We start from the raw sequence: 15096 nt of genomic DNA, 5'->3' as shown, positions 1-15096 counted from the left end.
CCCTAGAGCATGCACTAGGTGCATCAGCATCATGTGCGGAATGGTGCTAGATGCTCCACCTTAACCGTGTGGGGGCACTGGGTTTAACTGTCATGGTACAGTTGTTGCGGCGAGACAGCTGATTTCGATGAGGTGCTCATGTCTCAAGTATGCATCGAGCAAATAGCATCAAAATGAAGTAAAAGATAGAAGTATATGTTTATCTTCACATGGCTTTGTGGATCAAATAGAAGAAACAGAAAGATAGATAGACGTAGAAGATCAAGGTGCAATTCTTTAACCGTCAGAAAAGTATGTGCACTCGCAGAAAAAGTGCTACACAATGTTTGCACAATACGTTGAACAAAATCCCTTCTTTTTGAAATAAACAGAGTACATACGCATGCGCTCACATGTGTGCACATACACTCACCTCTAAGAACATGCACCCTATCACTATGAGCACCTCTGGAAGACTGAGCCGACAAGTCTTGAGATTGACTAAGTCACCACCGCCTAATTAAGAGACAAGAAAACAATTTTGATTTCTAGCTAGGTTTATTCATAACATCAAAGCCGTACTCCATCGATGCAATGTTCCCAACTTGTCTTGCCCTTATAAACTAGAAACTCAAGTGATATCCCATAAATCCTACATGCATGTACTTGATCTCGAACCTTAGACTAAAAAAATATCAATATCCATACACAAAAAATCTCAACAAAAAAGATGTGATGAATTTGGTCTGTAATTTGGCAAACCCATCGAATTAATGAACTAAGAGAGGTACATGTTTAATTTAGGCCGTGTCTCATTGTTTCATAACCATATTTGGCAATGTTTGCCTGCCAAATTGTAGTTGACTAGCAAGTCAAGAAATTGCTCGCCACAAGTTCCAAGCTTTTTTTTGGCAAATGAGTATATGAAGAGTGTAACAATTAGTTAAGGCCACAATTCGATGATTTTGCCAAATTACAGACCAAATTCATCAATGATAGTGAAACAAATAATAGCCTATTAGTGCACACACCCATGGGAATGTTTGACAAGATGTGGCTATGAACCAAACTTGTTCTTACCAAATATTAACTCTACCTGCACTCCAATTCTTATATAGCAAAAAAAATACTCAATAGTTACTTAATTAGTGAATCCAAAATTTAAAATATTTTCTTACTCCAACATTTTATCCAATTCGTGGTATGTTTGGACATTCCTATTTTTTGTCAAGCACAAGAAAGCTGCATTCTAGGGGGTAAGTTTCGATAGTATTTTCTTTCTTTGCGGATGAAGTTGCCATGTAGCTAGTCTAGTATGAATATGTGCTATACAAAAGTATTCACCACCCCTTCACTATGTGCAAATAGCGAGGAGGTGTTGCAGTCTGGTCACTCACCATCCATTGCAGGAAGACGATTATACAATGGCACTATTTTTCTACCCCTTCCTTTCTAGTTTATTAGGCTCATCAAAAAAATCTGGAATTTATAGTGTAAGGCATGCAGTAACTCATATCCCTTATTTATTTAATTACTTGCTTTGGAAATATGCAATCATCAATTACAAGCTGTTGTTTTTAATCTAATTCTTGCTCTCTCAATATGGTATTAACTAAAACCATCCAATGCATCAAGGAGGGTGATTAATACATGTAATTTAACACATGGGCTAGCATTTAATTAGACTCTCCTTGATCACAGTGATTTATGGGTTGAGTCCCATAAACTAGAAACGAGAGCATATAAACTTATCCTGGGCAGGAGAAACATTATTATATGTTGATAACAACACAAAATAAATTTAGAAATACAATGAAGTGCCATTTTTTATACACAAAGAAGACTCACTAGTCGTATGACATCATTCCATAAAGGCAATCTTACTGGAATGTTGATCTATTTAGATGGACGAACTGCCCAGGCGATTTATGCACAATCAAACTAAATTCACGGCTGCTATAATTTCAGGTATGGTCCAATTTTTAGGACAAATTTGATTGGTGAAGACCTCATTGTCTCCATGGATCCAGAGTTGAACAACTTAGTGTTCCAAAATGAGGAGAAGCTATTCCAAATTTGGTATCCAGAGTCAATCATGAGAATCATGGGAGCCGACTGCATTATTGCGACACTTGGGACCTTCCACAAGCACCTCAGGACTCTGGTACTTCGGCTCTTTGGCCCAGAAAATCTCAGGCTAGTTTTGCTCCATGAAGTGCAGCAGACGGCCCAGGCTACTCTACTCTCCTGGCTCGATCATCCTAGCATCGAAGTGAAAGAGGCAACCTCTAGTGTATGTCCTTGTATCAGCCTCTACCTATGTTAATGGTGTTGTGGTTTAAGCTAAACAACATGATTAATTAGGATATACTACAAGTTATTGTTGTTTAATAAGCAAAGCTTATATATACATGAGGGTTAAAGCAACTCCAAAATTTCCTTATCGTAGATGATATTCAGCATCACGGCAAAGCGATTAATCAGCTATGACTCCTCAAGATCGGATGGGAAGTTGTGGAAGCAATTCGACGCATTTCTTCAAGGACTACTAGCATTTCCACTTTATGTTCCCGGCACAGCATTCTACAAATGCATGCAGGTAATTAGGGACTACTACCACCCTCATATTTCCTCACATCATGACATAAATAAATAAATCCATATGAACAATTCTACTAATAGACACTCTCATCCATTGGGACTAGATCCCTCACTACATTCTAGTATAAACAATATGTCAGTACAATTGCACCCAGTAGTATTCCCACAAGACAACAATTGCACCTAGTAGTAAGGAAATAATTTGTATATATAGCCTAACTAATTGGGATCCCATGGTGCTTAGGCATGTGATTTTACACGAGAAATTCAAACTATATTTTTTACACTATTAAAAAATCATTTTCTTATATGTATGATTTCGTCATTGCCTAGGGCCGGAAGAATGTCATGAAGATTTTGTAGAAAATGCTCAATGAGAGGAAGAAGGAAACACATCGGGAGAGTGTTGACTTTATCGATCTCTTGATCAACGATATGAAGGAGAAGAAGACTATAATGAATGAGAAAATTGCATTGGATTTGATCTTCTTATTATTATTCGCGGGCTTTGAAACCACGTCATCTGGGATAACTGCGGCACTCAAGTTTTTAGCCGATGATCCTAAGGCACTACAGGAACTAACAGTAAGTGTCGACAAAGAGAAGAAGCCACTTCAGTATTTTTATCACCAGTTTTAAAAGGATATTTCTCTCTAGACATACACACTAGAATTCTTCGACCACGCTAGTAGACACACACCTACATATGTGCATTCTCTTACACACAATACACTAAGTTAGCATTTATACTTCTGTACATAGTTATTAAACAGATATACATGATTATCCGTATAGGAAATATCCATCTTACGCTTGGTTGTAGCTATACCTCAGTCTCATATGCCATCAAAAAAGTAGTCACAACTAAGTGGTATTGTATATTCCTATTACTACCAATCTACCACTAGATACCCAGTTATGTCACAAACTCCTTAGGTCATGTGAAATAAATGTGGATATAACTACATCTAATAATACCAATAGGACTTCTTGTCCATATATATAGACAATTAATTAAGTCGGGCACAATTCAAGAAAATTGTTATATATGAAATTAGGTAACTTATGTACACAAATGACTAATTAAGCTAGATTTATATTTTCCAGGAGGAGCACAACAACATTCGGAAAAGAAGGATTGATCCTGACTCTGAAATCACATGGGAGGAATACAAGTCCATGAAATTTACATCTCATGTATATAGTTTGTCTCTCTTTAGCCTTTCTTTTTCATCACATCAACCATACACACATGATGTAAACTGGTCCATTCTTATTGTGTAATTAGTGACATGAGAACTTGTACAAGTTATATTATTTCATCAGCTTCGTTATTATTTGTAGGTCATACATGAAGCATTAAGGCTGGCTAACATTGCTCCCTTAATTAGAAAAGCAACAGAGGAAGTTCATATTAAAGGTGAGAAGATTGTTCAAAGACATGAGACATGTAGGACAGTAGGATATATATGTTTGTGCGTGTATAGGGAGTGTGTGCACCCTCCTTGTAATCAGAAATTGGGGGAGAGAGACTATATATTGTAGCTATAACACTTTAACTAATGATGTCTTAATATGTCTTCTATATATGCTCGTGATTTGTGCAGGTTACACTCTTCCAAAAGGATCAAAGATCATGGTTAATCCTTCTAGCATTCATTTGGATCCTACGGTTTACAAGGATCCTAGTGTGTTCAATCCCTGGAGGTGGAAGGTTTGTCAAATTTATCAATTTCGAAGGGCTATTCCTTGTTATTCTAATAAACCGGTGCATATGTTTTTATTATAAAGAAACACAATCTAGTTGAATGATATACGCCTTTTCTAAAGTATATGATATTTTATCATAATGTGTAATAGATATTAATGTGATTTTAATTTTTTAGTTAACGTGCATCCACAACATAGCTGGAAATCTATATATTATGAGAAAATAGTAGCTCAAAACCTTTCTAATAAAGAAAAAGCAGCTCATGACCTGTAGCCTTGAAACTAAGTAATTTTTTTTTGAAGAAAAATATTTAGGCATGGAGGGTACTGGAAATATTTTTCAGGAAGGAATTACAATATAAAAAACATTGTTTCGACAAGGAACTAAAATATTGCATAATACATGGCTAGTTATAATGTTTGGTTCTTTTATCCCAATTTTTTTTCTTGACAAAGCGTTAAAAAGGAGAGTTCTAGGAAAATTTCAAACAAAGGGGGAGTATTTATTGTAATAAAAAACAACTCTCTCTCTGTCTAAAACTTGTGACAACTTTGTACACAGGATACTACTGAACCAGCTGGTGGCTCCTCAAAGGAGTTCATGGCCTTTGGAGGCGGGCTACGATTATGTGTTGGTGCCGACTTTGCTAAGCTACAAATGGCCATCTTCCTGCATTGCTTAGTTACCAAATATAGGTGAATTGCTTTTTCATGTACTCAAAATATTAATTAGTATAAATCTACCAATAATAATAAGTATTGATTGCTTCTTATTTAATAGTAGACATGTGACTGCTTACTCATGTAGTTCTAGATTTTTGCTTGCAATGTAGTTCTTAGCGGGTAACATGAGAAGTAGGAGAATGAATTTAACTTCAATGGCACAATTATGTTGTATAAACCCATTTTTATATATTTCCTTAATAGGCTTATATTATTTGTATGACTGAAAATTGCAGAATAGAAGATGGATCCTGTTTGTTGTGATTATATCCTACATGGAAGTTTCTATTTCTGTAAAATGCATTTTCTACCACTCCTTGCTCCAAAATTTATGGCTTGGTCATAACTGTGTAGTCGAATTCTATCATTGAACACTAATTGTAAAAATAATTTGTATTTGATTAAATAAAACATATGATAAGTATTCATATAACATAGTTTAACAATATAATTTTATAATCATTTAAATGCATGTTCGTAAAAAATCAACTATCAAAGTTGCTAGCGCCAATAGAATCCTAAGCACGAACTGTTATACATGCAAGTTTATTAGCGGATAACTAGTTTTTAAGATTACTGCTACATCCATGGATGTAATTAACATGGATCGTCTTAAATGTGTTCAGTACAAAAATTAGAATATAGTACAAAAGTAGAATATTGTACATAGATCTTGACTCTCTAAATTTTAAACTTTATATAGTTGGAAAGCGGTCAAGGGAGGAACCATGGTGCTTTGTCCTGGACTACAGTTTCCTGGTGGTTTTCACATACAACTTGTCCCAAAAGCTTGATGCGTGGATGTTACTGCTTCAATACGTTCAAGACCTCTTAGCCTCTGGAGGATTCACAATATAGTCGTTTATACAGATCTCTAGTATGGTATCATGTCCATGTGTGGCTATGGATTAGAATAATAATGTATAAACATTGGTCAAACCATTATTTGTCAAAAGCTTGTATAGTGAAAGTGCATGTGCGGTTTCTGCTTGCTCTTCCGTAGAAGCGTTGGGATACTCCCAAGTGTAAGCGGTGAGTGTGGTCGCAATGGTGACGGCGATAACAATGCTAGTGAACTGAGGTTCTCCTATTTAGTTCCAACAGTGCCCTCGCTATCTCTGTATATTCAACTCGTTGTGAGCTAAGGCTTTGTAAACATGTTGAATGTCACCAAAGAGAATGCCAACGTGTGGTTTTGATTGACCAAGAGAGCTTATCATTAAGTCAAAACGATTGGGTAAACAATACACCAAAAAAGTACAGCAGCATTTTCTACTTGGTAAATAATGCAAGAAATATGCCACCTTTTCCAATGATTAATTTGCAGTATGTCAATGTGTTCTTTGGAGCATGCCATGAGAAAGAAAGAAAAGGAAAACAGATGCCTAGTTTACAATCCAACAACTGCTCGCACAGACTAATTGTTTTTACATGGCCCTCCAATTTGTACACCTAAATAAATAAATACCCTGCACTTTCTGAGTTGGTACCGAGATCCAACATTTGTATACATAGAAACTCCAAGGGCAACACTGAGTGATAACAAGGTTCACCAACATGGCTACATCCCCGGGACATGACTACGCGGCGCTCCCCTCATGTACTAAGAGTCAGTTCTTGGTCGGCAAAAAATAAGCTGCCTCTCAGCTTAAAAAATAAGCCGCTCCTAAAATTTGTTGAAGCTTCTATATTAGTTATCCCATTAATAGTTCAGAAGCCCCAATAAGAGGAACGACTTATGGAAAGCTTGGGAGGAGGCGGCTTATTTTTTTAAGCCGCCAAAAGAACTGGCTAAATCACATGATACATATTGACAATAAACCCTTCCAAGGCCACTAGTGCTTCTGCATGCCGCGGGACAGCCAGTCCAGGCACCCCTGCATGAGGTGCCTTGACCGGCCCCCTCATGATTTTTGTCTTGGCCTACAACTTTATTTTACACCGTATGCACTTTTTAGAATGGGACGAGCATAATATTTTAAATGCATGAATAGATTGTTAAATATCACAATCATTGTGAATGAACTAATTCTTTAAAGAAAAATCCTGAACATTTGGTATATAATATAAACATTTTACAAACAATGACATGAACATATTTTTGAAACAGATGAACACTTTTTTTTGAAATGTCGAGAACATTTTATTCTATGCTATGTTTTTTTTCAAAATTACATGAGCATTTTTTATATTATATTAATATTTGTTTTAAAATGTCAAAAAACATATTTTGCAACATGTGGTTTTTTCGCATGCCGCGGGACAGCCGCCAGGCACATACCATGGGTGCCTTGGCCGCGAATGAACTAATCTTTTAAAAAAAATCCTGAAACATTTGGTATATTATATAAACATTTTACAAACAATGACATGAACATATTTCTGAAACACATGCACTTTTTTTTGAAATGCCGAGAACATTTTATTCTATGGTATGTTTTTTTTCAAAATTACATGAGCATTTTTTATATTGTATTAATATTTGTTTTAAAATGTCAAAAAACATATTTTTGCAACACGTGGTTTTTTAATATACACTGAACATTTTCTAATAAATGTGAAACATTTAGAAAATAACATTGTTCAAATACACGTCGCATGCTGTACATTTTTTATACAGGCTGAACATTTTTCAATGCATGATGAACATTTACAAAATACATGTTTGAACTTTTTTGGATATATGTTAAACATTTTTCAAATATATGCTGAGAATTTTTTGAATTCGTGTGAAACATGTTTTTGAATGGTACAAACATTTTTATTAACATTTTTCGAATGTACAGTGAACACTTTTAGAAAACTTAAATAATTAAGTATATATATATATATTTCGAATATTTCGAAAATACAAACCAAAGAATAAAAGAGGAAAATGAACGAACATATAGAAGGAAAAGAGAATAAAGAACGAACAGACACCGGAGGCCAGTACTGTGCCGGCCCAATAGTAGCGAGGGGAGCGAACCACCGACGCGAGAAAAAGCGCTGCCCCAATCAGCTACGCCTCGCTTACTGCGAGACGGACGTTCGCCTCGCCCCAACAATCGTATGTAGCGGGCAATCCAGTAACTGTCATTAGTTTTTTTTAAAACTAGGTAATTACCCCACCGCGTTGCTGCAAAAACATAAAGATTAATTACAGATGACTTACATATGAAGGAAAAGATCTAAATAAAAAGCTACTAATTTTATTATATAAATATTCCGTACTTGCATTATGTGTAAATCAAGGCATTTCACAACCTTTTGGAAGTAAATAAATTAAATAATTATCTACGTATGGCCAGTGACAAAAATAAACATATTGGTATGGTTTGCGTGGGCTGAAAAATATATTAGAGTATGGTGGAGTGGGATGCTTGCATGTTGAGAGAATTAATGATAATGAAATATGGTTTGCATGAGCTGAAAATATTGTTAGTGGATGCTGATGTGGCACACTTGGTGAGGTGGATGACATGCATGTTGAGAGAATTAGAAGTACTACATGGGTTGAAAAATATTGTAAGTGAATGCTGACGTGGCACACTTGATAAGGTGGATGGCTTGCATGTTGAGAGAATTAGAAGCAGTGGGGGATCAACTATTTAAGTATTGTAGATTTGCGGGGAAGTGCCATTTTTTATCTTTTATTTTTCCCTTTATCCCCTCAGAAAAAAAATCATTTCAAAATTTGCTTAGTTAAATGTTCAAGAAAATTAACCATGCATTAAAATAATTCATGGAACGTAATAATTTTTTCACTTAATTTTAAAAACTGTTCATACTACCTTTGAAAACAAATTTTACTTATACTCTGAAAATGTTCACATGTTCAAAAATATGTTCATGACATATTTTTAAAATGCTCATGTAAATGTACAACTTCGTTTGAGTATTTGTAAATAATGTTTGTGCCATACAAAAATTGTTCATGTCATTGAAAAAATAGTCATGTGTTTAAAAATATGTTACATGACATGTTTTAAATGTTCATGAAATATAAATATTATTAGAGATGCGGGACTAACCTCGGGAGGACGTCGAACCAATGGTGTGGAGGTACCCATATCCGGCACGGCCGAACATCCGACGATGCTACCGTTATTAAGCACGGGCAGGCTGGCCACACCCTAAGGGAAGAGGCCGTAGGTGGCCTGGCCTTGTTGCTCACAAATTTGAGCGAGGATGTCTTAAGAAAAGAAAAGAAATTTGAGCGAGGTGGGTGATGCACTGCTCAATCCAAGCCTTCTGGGACATCATCCACCCGCGACTGCTTTCTCTCTTGCAGCCCTTTCATAGCAATGGTCTTTATGTTTGGACGCTAACTGAGGCATCCATCACTCTTCTCCCAAAAAGAAAAAATGCCAACACCTTCTAGGATTTCAGACCAATCAGTATCATCTCGAGATTCATGAAAATCATTTCAAAGAAGAGGAACAAACATTGTCTTCAGCTTGAACGAACCCACCAAGCATGCAACTTGAATCCTTTGACATACACACTAGAATTCTTCGACCACGCTAGTAGACACACACCTACATATGTGCATTCTCTAACACACAATACACTAAGTTAGCGTTTATACTTCAGTACATAGTTATTAAACAGATATACATGATTATCCATATAGGAAATATCCATCTTACTCTTGGTTGTAGTTATACCTCTGTCTCATATGCCACCAAAAAAGTAGTCACAACTAAGTGGTATTGTATATTCCTATTACTACCAATCTACCACTAGATACCCAGTTATGTCACAAACTCCTTAGGTCATGTGAAATATATGTGGATATAACTACATCTAATAATACCAATAGGACTTCTTGTCCATATATATAGACAATTAATTAAGTCGGGCACAATTCAAGAAAACTGTTATATATGAAATTAGGTAACTTATGTACACAAATGACTAATTAAGCTAGATTTATATTTTCTAGGAGGAGCACAACAACATTCGGAAAAGAAGGATTGATCCTGACTCTGAAATCACATGGGAGGAATACAAGTCCATGAAATTTACATCTCATGTATATAGTTTGTCTCTCTTTAGCCTTTCTTTTTCATCACATCAACCATACACACATGATGTAAACTTGTCCATTTTATTGTGTAATTAGTGACATCAGCACGTGTATAAGTTGTTTTATTTCATCAGCTTTGTTATTATTTGTAGGTCATACATGAAGCATTAAGGCTGGCTAACATTGCTCCCTTAATGTTTAGAAAAGCAACAGAGGAAGTTCATATTAAAGGTGAGAAGATTGTTCAAAGACATGAGACATGTAGGACAGTAGGATATATATGTTTGTGCGTGTATAGGGAGTGTGTGCACCCTCCTTGTAATCAGAAATTGGGGGAGAGAGACTATATATTGTAGCTATAACACTTTAACTAATGATGTCTTAATATGTCCTCTATATATGCTCGTGATTTGTGTAGGTTACACTCTTCCAAAAGGATCAAAGATCATGGTTAATCCTTCTAGCATTTATCTGGATCCTACGGTTTACAAGGATCCTAGTGTGTTCAATCCCTGGAGGTGGAAGGTTTGTCAAATTTATCAATTTCGAAGGGCTATTCCTTGTTATTCTAATAAACTGGTGCATATGTTTTTATTATAAAGCAACACAATCTAGTTGAATGATATACACCTTTTCTAAAGTATATGATATTTTATCATAATGTGTAATAGATATTAATGTGATTTTAATTTTTTTAGTTAATGTGCATCCACAACATAGCTGGAAATCTATATATTATGAGAAAATAGTAGCTCAAAACCTTTCTAATAAAGAAAAAGCAGCTCATGACCTGTAGCCTTCAAACTAAGTAATGTTTTTTTTGAAGAAAAATATTTAGGCATGGAGGGTACTGGAAATATTTTTCAGGAAGGAATTACAATATAAAAAACAATGTTTCGACAAGGAACTAAAATATTGCATAATACATGGCTAGTTATAATGTTTGGTTCTTTTATCCCAAATTTTTTTTCTTGACAAAGCGTTAAAAAGGAGAGTTCTAGGAAAATTTCAAACAAAGGGGGAGTATTTATTGTAATAAAAACAACTCTCTCTCTAAAACTTGTGACAACTTTGTACACAGGATACTACTGAACCAGCTGGTGGCTCCTCAAAGGAGTTCATGGCCTTTGGAGGCGGGCTACGATTATGTGTTGGTGTCGACTTTGCTAAGCTACAAATGGCCATATTCCTGCATTGCTTAGTTACCAAATATAGGTGAATTGCTTTTTCATGTACTCAAAATATTAATTAGTATAAATCTACCAATAATAATAAGTATTGGTTGCTTCTTATTTAATAATAGACATGTGAGTGCTTACTCATGTAGTTCTAGATTTTTGCTTGCAATGTAGTTCTTAGCGGGTAACATGAGAAGTAGGAGAATGAATTTAACTTCAATGGCACAATTATGTTGTATAAACCCATTTTTATATATTTCCTTAATAGGCTTATATTATTTGTATGACTGATTATTGCAGAATAGAAGATGGATCTTGTTTGTTGTGATTATATCCTACATGGAAGTTTCTATTTTTGTAAAATGCATTTTCTACCACTGCCTGCTCCAAAATTTATGGCTTGGTCATAACTGTGTAGTCGAATTCTATCATTGAACACTAATTAGTAAAATAATTTGTATTTGATTAAATAAAACATATGATAAGTATTCATATAACATAGTTTATGAAAGTGCGTTATATCGACTAGAGGGGGGTGAATAGGCGATTTTTATGAAATTCTTCACTGAGGAATTTGCCGGTGCGGAAATTCCTTAGCGAAGAACTACTAGCAGCGGAATAAGTACTCAAAAGTAAACATAAAAGAATATAAGCATAGTCATCATGATGAAATGAAACAGGCACAGAGTACAGGAAGCGTAATCACAGGATAACACTGGATGAAGACAAACAGACTGAAGAAATTGAACTGAGGAAATTGAGAAAGTCTTCAGTCAAAGTATTCAAACACAGAGATGAAGAAACACACAACACAGTTATGAGGAAATGAAAGAGTTGAGGGAATAGAACCAGTAAGCTTGGTGAAGATAATGATTTGGTAGACCAGTTCCAATTGCTGTCTCAGTTGTACATCTGGTTGGAGCGGCTGAGTATTTAAACTCGAGGACACAAAGTCCCGGACACCCAGTCCTGAACACGCAGCTCAGGACACCCAGTCTCACCGTATTCTCCTTGAACTAAGGTCACACAGACCTCGTCCAATCACTCATGGTAAGTCTTCAGGCGACTTCCAAACCTTCACAAACTCGGTCACTTAGCGATCCACAATTCCTCTTGGATGCTCTAGACCATGACGCCTAACCGTCTGGAAGAAGCACAGTCTTCAAAGGTAACAAGCATCGGATCAACGCAGGATCAATCTCTTTAGTGATGCTCAATCACTTGGGGTTTGTAGGTGTTTGGGTTTTGGGTTTTTGGTTTTTCCTCACTTGATGATTTTCGCTCAAAGTCCTCAGAGGATGGGTTCACTACAAGAAATATGTCAACTTATGACCACCACTATTGGTCACTGAATGGTCACAAATTTCCATTTATGACCTTTTTGTGACCAAAAACATAAGGTCAAAAGTTGGGCGTCGTAAACTGACTATAGCGACCTTTCTTCTGGAATGGTCGCAAACGTTTATGACCAAAATATGTCCACTGTGGCGTTTTGGTCACTAGCAACCTCTCCAGGCCACGTAGGCATCCAGCGTGGCAAGCTGAATTGGCACAAGATTCAGCCCGGTCCAATTCAGTTTTCTACATGGGCCTAGCCCAACAATTCGGCCTTTTTACTGTATATTTTTTCTATGAATTTTGTCTAGCTACATGGGCCTGGCCCAACAATTTGGCCTTTTTTATATTTTGGGCCATGGCCTTTTTAGTTTTTCAATATATATTTTTCAATCTGGTCCCACAAGTCAAATGGGTCCCACTTGTCATAATCTCCTATATTGGTCCCACATGTCAAAAATGTGAGCATTGTTTAGATTATTTTCACAAATGGGCCCACTAATCAGGTTTCCATTTCACACGTCTTCAAATCACACAAATAATCCATATTTTAAATAGAACAGAAAAAATGTAGAATTTCTTAGGCCTGGAGCTACTGTACAAAGTCTATTACAATTTGTGCATAGTCTATTACAACCCAGATATGCCTACTATTACAGTACTATAATATTTACAGTTTATTACAGTCAAACAGAACAAATCTTTGCTGCTAGGGCTACACGCCGCTTCGAACTTGAAATTTCCTAGGCCTGGAGCTCCTGTAAAAGGGTGAACACAAAGGCATTAGAGTACCATCTTCATTCCTGGAGTAGATATTCAAACCTCCAGGTTTAGTGTATAGAAAATCTAGAAAATATATATTTAACAAAATTTCACAGAAATGCAGATGTCTATAATATAGTGAAGATGTAATCACAACAATTGATGTATTCATGAGAAGCAGCAACTAAAAGAATTCTACAATCTTTCATAGCAAGATATTGTATATTACTGTACTATGATGTATTGTATATTACTGTACTTCAGATGTATTGCCACACCAAATTCTACAAGACGTCTGAAGTACAGTAATATACAATACATCATAGCAAGCTGACTGGACGAGTTTAGTTTGAACAACCCACTAAACAATTTAGCAATAAGAGCATACAACTACAGCAAAACAGAGCATAATTCAGTTCTAATATGCACAACTAAAACAACTCCAATTTTGGTTTTAATATGTATACAGCACGCATCATTGACCACGGAGCATACGGCCACAGCAAAACAAGGGAGCAATTCAGGGAAAGGAATACTACAGTTGCTTGAGACATGTGCTACTCGCTCGAAAGTAATCAGTAACCAACGAGTCAATAAAAGTGTGCAAGTAGGCCACTCTACCCAGTGAGATTAATACACTACAGAATCTATCTAAGACAAGACCACCACCGACATTAAATTGTACTATATTTCTGGACAGCAAACTAAATAGACGGCTGCTCTCAAACCATACATCCAAACGAAACAAACGAGTACTCTACAGAAACCTTAGAGCATGCTTTACAACTCATATGTAGAGGCCAACTTGAAATTATGAGCATAACAAACTCGTTTTTCAGTTAGAAGCTCGCTGCCCAAAACTATCAGGTAGTGCAGTTTTTTAACTGAACCAAATTTAGTTTATGGAACGGCCAGAGAAATCCAATTCTACAGGAGACATCATATTCCTAATCATCATACATTTGCCATGCAGATCAACCAATTCTTCTTGAAAAATGAAAATTACAGCAGTGATTCTGAAATGGCATTTACCTTCCATATCAAAGATGAAGCGTTCCCTTCTTTTAACTTCTTCAACCTAGAGCTCCTGTAGAAGAATGAAAATGATCGTTATCATGGCTGCCAATTCAAAATGAAAGCAATACCTTCCAACAGAGAACAGCTAGGAAAAGAATAATTAACAGAATAATAAATAGATACACAAGCAGCTAGGAGTCGATCCTGAAGCATGAGGGCATGGATAACAGTAGCAACCATGAGGAGTAAATAGTAGCAAATATTATATTGGTGGAAAAAGGTAAATACCAGCAAGCTCTAAGAAGACTCCAAGAGCTTGATGGCTCACAATACAATCATGTTTTCGATAACAAATACTACTAGAATCAAGGCACTGAACATATTCTAAGAAGTATCAACATCATGGAAGTAAAAATTAGTAGTAGCAGCTAGCAGGACATCACTCGAACACAACGTAATTATCATTTGAACAATCGAGACAACAAGTTACAGAACAAGCATGTATTGACAGGATAGTTATCAATAGTATAGAACAGAACTAAATCAAACAGAACTAAATATGCAAACGACAAGTGTACAAAAGCTGTATATACTGATACATACATGCTAACTGATTTCTGTTTGGCCTTTAAAGCATTAGTATGCTTGTTACTCTTTTAGAGAGACATGTATGTATATGGTCCTTTTTGCGCCTGTGGTTGCAAGCATATGCAGAAGAAGCAACTGCCGGGCCATTTTTGACTTTTGATTTGAACACAAGGCTAATCCTCAGCCAGAAAA

General features: G+C 36.0%; 1 protein-coding gene, 1 long non-coding RNA gene and 1 pseudogene across 2 annotated transcripts; 2 read left to right on the top strand and 1 right to left on the bottom strand.

Annotated features, from left to right (window-relative positions):
* The first annotated feature begins 1868 nt into the window (after positions 1 to 1868).
* On the top strand, positions 1869 to 5952 carry LOC125540525 (annotated as a pseudogene).
* Positions 5953 to 7888: 1936 nt separating this feature from the next.
* On the top strand, positions 7889 to 11243 carry LOC125538621 (cytochrome P450 87A3-like). The gene is made up of 5 exons (XM_048701880.1): positions 7889 to 8062; positions 9941 to 10030; positions 10177 to 10255; positions 10443 to 10549; positions 11106 to 11243. Exons 1-5 carry the CDS (start codon positions 7889 to 7891, stop codon positions 11241 to 11243), a joined length of 588 nt encoding a protein of 195 aa, XP_048557837.1.
* Positions 11244 to 13085: 1842 nt separating this feature from the next.
* LOC125540526 lies at positions 13086 to 14661 on the bottom strand. Its single transcript, XR_007297339.1, has 2 exons — positions 14332 to 14661; positions 13086 to 13295 (listed from the first exon to the last, which is right to left on the bottom strand). It is a non-coding gene; the product is annotated as an uncharacterized LOC125540526 (long non-coding RNA).
* Positions 14662 to 15096: the final 435 nt, after the last annotated feature.

This window comes from Triticum urartu, chromosome 2 (genome assembly GCF_003073215.2).
Source record: "Triticum urartu cultivar G1812 chromosome 2, Tu2.1, whole genome shotgun sequence".
NCBI lineage: Eukaryota > Viridiplantae > Streptophyta > Magnoliopsida > Poales > Poaceae > Triticum > Triticum urartu.
The sequence above is the reverse complement of the archived record's forward strand: the minus strand, read 5'-3'. Positions and strand labels throughout refer to the sequence as shown.

Excerpts from the sequence above, each read along its gene's own strand:
- LOC125538621 (XM_048701880.1), top strand. The coding sequence starts at position 7,889 with ATGAACGAACATATAGAAGGAAAAGAGAATAAAGAACGAACAGACACC. Across the intron at positions 8,063-9,940 it reads TTCGCCTCGCCCCAACAATC|GAGGAGCACAACAACATTCG; the intron begins GTATGTAGCGGG and ends TATATTTTCTAG. Across the intron at positions 10,256-10,442 it reads AGAGGAAGTTCATATTAAAG|GTTACACTCTTCCAAAAGGA; the intron begins GTGAGAAGATTG and ends TGATTTGTGTAG.